The sequence below is a fragment of the Myotis davidii genome, unplaced genomic scaffold (genome assembly GCF_000327345.1).
Source record: "Myotis davidii unplaced genomic scaffold, ASM32734v1 scaffold164, whole genome shotgun sequence".
NCBI classification, from domain to species: Eukaryota; Metazoa; Chordata; class Mammalia; order Chiroptera; family Vespertilionidae; genus Myotis; species Myotis davidii.
In genome coordinates this window covers 3,275,804-3,284,473 of record NW_006296417.1, presented here as the reverse complement: position 1 = coordinate 3,284,473, position 8,670 = coordinate 3,275,804, and the positions used below count along the sequence as shown (strand labels likewise).

The window sequence follows — 8,670 nt, the reverse complement described above, 5'->3', positions numbered from 1 at the left end:
GGTGTTCCCATGGCAACCTACCTCCCAGTACCTCCATCACCAATTTAGGATTTTTTGCAGAATTTCAGTTACCTGCCTTCCCCACCACTTCACAGTCCTTTTTGACCCCAGGCCCCCTTTATCTGCTGTTCTTAAAATTCCCAGTTCCTCCTCTGTGAGGAGGAAGAGCTGCCTTGTCCTGAGGCCTTTAAACCAGGTCTCTCCTCACATGGCTTGTGCAAAATAAAAGTACACCCTGGGCAACCTGCCACACTCTCTGCAAATGCCCCAAACCATCACCCTCATCCCATCTTATCCCCTCTGCCTCTCCCAGGCCTGTGTTTACCTAGTTCCTCCCCTTCTCACTTTATCTCCCAGTGGAAGGCGTGTTCTCACCTCTTTTTGATTGCATGATGCATACGGTATTGCCCTCCTACTTTCTCTCCTGGGCATGGTTTCCATGCACCCTTTGCATCTTGCCATTCGCCCCACCCTCGTAAGCCTTGGTCTGCCCACTTCCAGGCCTGTGCCAGCACCCACAAAGGAGAAACTCAAAAACCAAAGAAACATTCGATCCATGAGCTCCAGGAAGATCAAGGCGGACCCGGGCAAAATCAATAAAATATATATATTTTTTAAAAGTACACCCTGGGCAACCCGCCACATTCTCTGCAAATGCCCCAAACCATCACCCTCATCTCACCTTATCTCCCTCTGCCTCTCCCAGGCCTGTGTTTACCTAGTTCCTCCCCTTCCCACTTTATCTCCCAGTGGAAGGCGTGTTCTCACCTCTTTTTGATTGCATGATGCCTACGGTATTGCCCTCCTACTTTCACTCCTGGGCATGGTTTCCATGCACCCTTTGCATCTTGCCATTCGCCCCACCCTCGTAAGCCTTGGTCTGCCCACTTCCAGGCCTGTGCCAGCACCCACAAAGGAGAAACTCAAAAACCAAAGAAACATTCGATCCATGAGCTCCAGGAAGATCAAGGCGGACCCGGGCAAGATCGGAGCAGGTGGACTTCTAGCTAAAGCCCACACAATCCCAGGAGGAGCCCAGGGGGGACTGACCTCTGGGTGGTGGGGTACAGCTCCACGGTGACCACGTCCAGAGCGTTCCAGGCCGCGATGCTGGCCCCGCAGAACAGGCACTGCCAGCCGATCATCGCCGACTCGCTGTTGCCGAAGAACAGGAAGAAGCAACAGCCCGCCGAGATCAGCATGGAGCCACCTGTGGAGGGAGTGAGGGCAGAAGCCCAAAGAAACGTGAAGCCTGTGGCTCGGACGAAAAGGTTACCCACACCTGTTGCCCCATCTCCCACCCTCACAGGTACACTGCAAGTAACAGGCTACCTCCAGTAAAAGGCCCATCTGGCCCAACCGGTGTGGCTCAGTGGTCGACCTATGAACCAGGAGGTCGCAGGTTCGATTCCTGGTCAGGGCACATGCCTGGGTTGCAGGCTCAGTCTCCAGTAGGGGGTGTGCAAGAAGCATTCGATCAATGATTCTCTCTCATCACTGATGTTCCTCTCCCTCCTCCCTCTCCCTTCCTCTCTGAAGCCAATTTTGCTCGCTCAGTGGTGACAGCATCGGCCACTGAGGTTCGATTTCAGGTCAAGGGCACGTATCTCTGTTGCAGGTTCAATCCCTGGCCCTGGTTGGGACACAAGTAGAGGCAACCCACTGATGTGTCTCTCTTACATCAATATTTCTCTCTCTCTCTCTCTCTCTCTCTCTCTCCTCCCACTGCCTCCCTTCTACCCTCTCTAAAAGGAAAAAAAAAAAAAGAGCATTTTACATATTTTTCTGACAACATTACAGAGGATGCAGAGTGGGTATATTTAACATCCCTACTGAAGTGCTAATAAAATAAGTGATTGTCACAGAATTGCTCAGTCAGGAAATGGAGACGAGACTTGGCCATGGAAATGGAGCCTGGACATGGGTCCTGTCGCCAGTCAGCCTAAGGGAAGAACTTGGAAACTGTCACTCCGGGTGTCGCCACAGCCCCGGACAACTGGGGACCAGGCAGAGGTCAGTGAGTGAACAGTCTGTTATATGCCAGGCCTTCTTCTGGATGCTTAAGATACATCACTATCAAAAAGCCCTTCTCGGATGAATGGGGCTCTGTGATATTCACAGGGCTGAATATCTGCATTTTGTTGCCTACTGCTGACTCAATGGCCTAAAGCAAACTCCCCCAACCTGATAATCTTTTTTTCTTTTCTTTTTTTAATTTTATTTTTTTATTGCTTAAAGTATTACAAAGGGTATTACATATGTATCCTTTTTTTCCCCCCGCCCTTGACAGTCCCCTAGCCTCCCCTATCCCCCAGTGTCTTATGTCCATTGGTTATGCTTATACAGGGCTGAATATCTACATTTTATTACCTACTGCTGACTCAGTGGCCTAAAGCAGACTCCCCCACCTGATACTAAACATCACCTTTGATATGTCTATTTGCATTCCTAATAGGCAATTGTGTATTCTAGTAAATAAAAAGAGATGGGAGCAGAGACTCAGTGGAGCTTGGTCCCTTGTACCAAGCTCACAACTGGCTTCCCCCATAATTTCCAAATTTAAAAAAAAAAAATCCCTTCTCCTGGAACTTACATTCTAGTGAGAACACACCTGTGAATGGGCTACAGAAGGGAACCCCGCTTATGCTGCATTTAAGCCCCTCCCATTCCCAGTCACGGGACTAGAGGTGTCAGACCAGGGACTAGAGGTGTCAGACCACCTACACGGGGCCCTGGGATTTTGCCGACGTGCCTGCCTGCCTCCACACCGGCAGGTTCCATCTTACCTGTGTGGTTTCCTGTGCAAGATTTCTTTAAGAAAAATGAAAAAAAAAATGCCACTGTACACCTTATGTCTCGGCCTTGGCCCTGACAACTCACCGATCATCTTGAGCCTCCCGATCCTATCCATGAGCAGGGCGGAGATGATATTCCCCGGCAAGACGGACTGGGCAGCCTGCACCAGCCTCTGGCCATCACACAGTTTCAAAGTCAAGGTGGCGCTCGCCAAGGTGTGGATGAAGCAAAAATCCTCTACACGTGCAATGACCTGCTCAACTCCGATCGGGAGGGAAAAGGAAAGGAGCATTCACTGAGAGGCTTGTGTAAATACATCATCTCTCAAGCACAGAGCCGTCCTCTGAGGCTCCCTGCTTATAAAAGCCAAGGACGAAAGAACTTGATCCAGTGAGGCGGCCACCCCAGGGCCCATAGAGAAACCTGAACTTTCTACAAAATAAAGATAATTTGGTTAGTAGTTTGTTTTTTGTTTTTTGTTTTTTTGGGGGGAGGGGGAGTGCAGGGGCCAGAGCAGGGGAGATGAATGGGAGAGCACAGAGGGTTTTTAGGGTTGGCAGGAATCCTCCTGTTAAGAATATGCAAACATCGCCCTGCTGGTGTTGCTCAGTTGTTAAGAGCGTTGGCCTAAGCAGGGAAAGGTCGCAGGTTCGGTTCCCAGTCAAGGGCACGCACATACCTGGGTTCCACCCCAAGCCCCAGTCGGGGCACATGTGGGAGACAACCAATGGACGGACGTGTGAAAAGGTATGCCACATTTTTATCACAAATAAGAATGCAGAGAACTCATTATTTCACATGTGATAAGACGGATGCAGATCCATGAAATGCTTTGGTAAAGACTGTGCAACTCGCCTGCGCCGTCCCTGGGGCGGGAACCACTTCTCCACCCTCAGGCTCAGCATGGGTATCTGTGCTGTATTTACTGCTCCTAAAGCTTATGACCATTTTGGTTCTTAGACAAGACTAGTCCACCCCCATGACAATCTCCCCACTCTGCCCCGGTTCTTACCTGTGTTATAAAAGACGGTGGATTCGATGGTGCAGTTTTTGAAATAGGTATCCGTGGACGTAACATCTTCAAAATAGCACTCATCAAAGAACGTGTCTTCAAAGAGAACATGCTTGAAATACATCTTTGTGAACCTGTGGAAAGACATTTGTTCCTGAGAGATCCACCAGGGGGACAGGAGATTTGAGAGCGAAATGAAAACCACAGGAAGGCATAAAAAGGGAGAACTACAAACCAAAAGCTACTGAAAGGTGATTTTCAGCCCAAACTAGTTCCCCCCACTTGTGTGTGTGTGTGTGTGTGTGTGTGTGTGTGTGTGTGTGTGTTTTGTTAATCCTTGCCTAAGGATTTTTCCACTAATTTTTAGAGAGAGTGGAAGAGAGAGGGACAGAGAGGAACATCGGTGTGAGAGAAACACATTGACTGGTTGCCTCCTGCACACACCCCGACCAGGGCCTGGGCTGGGGAGGAGCCTGCAACCAAAAGGTGCCCTTGACCAGAATTGAACCTGGGACCCTTTGGTCCACAGGCCAACACTCTATCCACTGAGCCACACCATCTAGGGCTAGTTGCCCCTTTCATAGCTGCTGGTTTATAGATGAGGGAAGCTCAGGAGGGTGGAAGCTGGTGTCTAGTGCAGGGACCTATGGGGCTACCCCATCAGCCTGATGGTTCTCAAGTGCAGGCCCCTGGAGCGTCCACATTGGACTCATAGAAATGTGAACCATGCGAAATGAAAATAGTGGTAGCACCTCACTTTATGGAGCTTTCAAAACTTGCAGGTCCCTCAGCTGGTCTTAGTAGGTTTAAAAACAAGAGATTTAAGGCCTGGTCGATTTGGGCTCAGTGGATAGACCATCAGCCCATGGACTGAAGGGTTGCGGGTTCGATTCCAGTCAAGGGAATGTACCTGGTTGCAGGCTCGATCTCCCGTGTGGAAGACAACAAATCGATGTCTCTCTCACGTCGATGTTTCTCTCTCTGTCTCTCCCTCTCCCTTCCACTCTCTCTAAAAAAAATTCAAAGGAAAAATCTCCTCCAATGAAGATTAACAACAACAACAAAAACAAACAAACAAGAGACTTGTAAGAATCTTCATTTTTTTAAATTGTCCCAACAAAGATGTGGGGAAACAGGCAGTTTCACTCACATTGTTAATAGAATATAATTGGTGCAGCCTATTTGAAAAGCAGTTTTGCAACATTTTTAGTGCAGAATCCCTCTGTCCTAGGAAAAACCACCTGTACAAATGAATACTACATGCACTTACGCAAGCGTTCAGAGAGATACATTTGCTGCCTGGCAGGTGTGACTCAGTGGTTGAGCATCGACCTACGAACCAGGAGGTCACGGTTCAATTCCCAGTCAGGGCACAGGCCTGGGTTTCGGGCTCAGTCCCCAGTAGTGTGTGTGTAGAAGGCAGCTGATCAATAATTCGCTCTCATTATTGATGTTTCTATCTCTTTCTCTCTCGTCTCCCTTCCTCTCTGAAATCAATAAAAATATATTTATTTTAAAACAAGGTGTGGGGTCTCAGGAAAGATGGTCTGATAGATGCTCATCAGTCAAATGCCTCCATCCTTGGATGGATCGGATACCACAGGTGATGAGGGATGACTGGGAACCAACATGACACAGGCAGGGCCTCCCCGGGACTTAGAGGGTCTCTGGCAGCCATGGGAAGTTGTGGGACCACAATATTCTTGGAGCTCATTCCCCGACCATGAATTCCTATCTGTCCAGTGGCTCTCTCCCAAGACCAGTCCCCTGGAAGATCAGCCAATCGAGGGACTGTCTGAGTCTCTCACTTACTTGTCATTCACAAGCTTGCCATGCTGGTGGATCTGATTTTCCATCGTGAAGTTGATGGTGGCACCAAACACGTGCTCGCCGAAAAATACCTTCATCTTGGACTTGTATTCTTCCTCTTGAAAGTACCGGATCATGTCGGGGAACCAAACCGTCAGGCCGTAGTAACTGGAGCAGAGAAGACACACTATGTGAGCAAATATTATTATCTCATGAGCAGAATCTTCAGCCCTGATTTGAGGTAGATAACACTCCTTTTAAATGTATTATTATCACTCATTAGTAGAAACTCTCATCCCAGCATGTCAAACTCAAAGGCTAACACGGGCCAAATCATGGAGGCATGTGGCCCGTGGACCACGAGTTTGACATGCTTGCTCTAATCAGATAACACATTGTAGTAATAGATCTAAGGGGAAAAATTCAATACCATCTCCATAGATGCGGAAAAGGCACTTGATGAAAAACAACATTCGTTCCTGATAAAAATACCAATAGGTTGGGACGAACGAAATGGACAGTCCAGCCCACTGGTTTGGCTCAGTGGATAGATCATAGGCCCGAAGCTTGAAGGGTCCTGGGTTCGGTTCTGATCAAGGACACATACCTCGGCTGGTTGCAGGCTCGATCCCCAGCCCCTGTTGGGGCGTATGTGGGAGGTAACCAATCGATGTGTCTCTCTCACATCGATGTTTCTCTCTGTCTCTCCCCCTTCCTTCCTCTCTCCATAACATGTAAGAAAATGCATTATCTCAGCTCAAAAAGGAGAGTTTCACTTAATGGGGAAACACTAAAGACATTCCCCCTAATGTCAGGAACAAGACTGGGACACCCATTATCACCACCACTATTGAACACTATAGCGTAGGTCTTCGCCTACCAGTTAGACAAGAGAAAGAACATAAAAATGTAAAAAAGCAAAAGGTAAAACAACTATGGGTAGACGATATGGTTTTATACCTGGAAAATTCAAAATAACCAACTCAAACAAATGGTTATGAGACATAAAAAACATACTCCATCCCACGCAGAATAAGAAAAATGCAAATTAAAAACATACTGTGTTACCATTCTCGCCTTCCAGATTGTCGAAACCTCAAAGATTGCCAAACACCCTGTCGGTGAGGCTGTGGGTAAACAGGTGGTCTCAGACATTGCTGAGTAAAGGATAACACTGCACACAATACCATATGGAGGACAATGGGTCAATGTCTCAAGAAATCACTGATGGTTTTCCCCTCTTTGACTCCGTAATCCCATTTCTAGGAATCTATTCCACTGACAGAGTTGCACAATACAACGTAGCCTCCAGACAGCGAGTCATTGTGGCAGTGTTTGCAACAGGAGAAGTCTGAAATCTCCCCCAAGAGTTGAGCAATGAACCCCTGGCTGGATACAGTGAGGTGCTTTTCTGTGGAGGGCTGTACGGAGTGAGGAAAACCTCCATTTACTGGTCTGAGAGATCTCCAGGATATATTGTGGAGTACCTGAAGCAGCTACAACAATGTATTCCTTTGAATAAGAAAATGTGCTGAAACCAGTTTGGCTCAGTGGATAGAGCGTTGGCCTGCGGACTGAAAGGTCCCAGGTTCGATTCCGGTCAGGGGCATGTATTGGGTTGCGGGCACATCCCCACTAGGAGATGTGCAGGAGGCAGCTGATCGATGTTTCTAACTCTCTATCTCTCTCCCTTCCTCTCCCTAAAAAATTAATAAAATATATTTTTTTAAAAAAGAAAAGAAAATGAGGAAGGCCCTGCTGGTGTGGCTCAGTGGTTGGGCATCAACCTATAAGCCAGGGGGTCATGGTTTGCCTGGGGCAGAAATTCCTCCTGTGGCCTGCCTCCCTATGGAATTTCGGTTACAAGAGTAAAAAATTTCATTAAAAGACGCTACTAGGGTACCTTGCCTGTGATTTGCGGCTGAAAGCATCCAGCCCTATTCAGACTCCATGAGTTAGAACTGATCACAATCATCAGTTCTGAGGCCCGTGAAGCTCAGAGAAATCAGCGAATTTAGTAAGGACTTACCTGAAGGCCATCGTGAACCAGACCACGGCCAGAACCAGCGTGTTCATCCTGTAAGGCCCCAGCAGGCAGTACTGAGCGTTATCCCAGACCTGAAACCCACACCAGACCACGGGGGTTAAAGGCAGGAACTGTGACTCAGCGCAACTCATTTCTAAGGCTTCCTCATGAACGGCCTAGGAAGCCATGGAGACAAGGGGCGACGTTATCCCCCGCGAGTGGCCATCCTGTTCCAAGGAAAGCCTTTTCTCTTCTTACTGTCTGGCCTCGACCTCTAACAGTCCCATAGCATCTTCCCTGGAAACACAACAGTATCCCATGCATGGGAGCAAAAGCACACTGAGTAGGCCCTGGCCAGTTTGCTCAGTGGTTAGAGCATTGGCCCGCAGACTGAAGATTCTCTGGTTCGATTCCGGTCAAGGACACCAGAATCCGTGGTGGCAGGCTCAATCCTTAGCCCCGGTCAGGGTGCATTTGAGAGGCAACCAATCGACGTTTCTCTCACATCAATGTTTCTCTCTCTGCCTTTCCCTCTCTCTTCCACTCTCTCTAAAAATCAATGGAAAAATATCCTCAGGTGAGGATTAATAAAAAAAAAAATGCACAGAGTGGGGATTTCAAGCACTGAATACGCTTGAGAGCTGAGTTCCACTCCCTGCCTGCAAGAATGGGTTGTTATTCCAAACATTAAAGGGCCCTGCACCTAGGGCACCAGTCTCAGCAGCCTGGCCATCAGCTGCCTCGGTGCTAAGCAGCTGGCTTGCCTGTAGGAGCCACTTTTCTGCAGAAATGGCCTGGCCCTTTATGAAGACTTTCTCAGACATCACTAGCAAACCTCGGGGGGCAGGTGGGGGTAGGGGGGCATTTATTTCACTCACTCCTTTCTTCTGATGGATTAAAGAGAAAATGCTAGAGAGAAGATGTTTACTCAGACGACACATTTTACCTACATTCAAAATCTCTGCCTTGGGGAGGGAGAGCAAAGAAAAGAAGCTAAGGTGTGAGAGAGGATGTGGCTCGCGGGCCC

The 8,670-nt window shown here is 48.3% G+C and overlaps 1 protein-coding gene across 1 annotated transcript in view; it reads right to left on the bottom strand.

Moving 5' to 3' along the window:
* SV2B (synaptic vesicle glycoprotein 2B) overlaps positions 1 to 8,670 on the bottom strand; it is a 50,094-nt gene that overhangs the window by 4,300 nt on the left and 37,124 nt on the right. The window contains exons 7-11 of the mRNA XM_006771787.2: positions 7,647 to 7,735; positions 5,621 to 5,785; positions 3,792 to 3,942; positions 2,881 to 3,052; positions 1,051 to 1,210 (exon numbers count right to left, since the gene is read on the bottom strand). Of these exons, the coding sequence (XP_006771850.1) occupies positions 1,051 to 1,210; positions 2,881 to 3,052; positions 3,792 to 3,942; positions 5,621 to 5,785; positions 7,647 to 7,735 (737 nt within the window). The remainder of the gene's footprint in view (positions 1 to 1,050; positions 1,211 to 2,880; positions 3,053 to 3,791; positions 3,943 to 5,620; positions 5,786 to 7,646; positions 7,736 to 8,670) is intronic.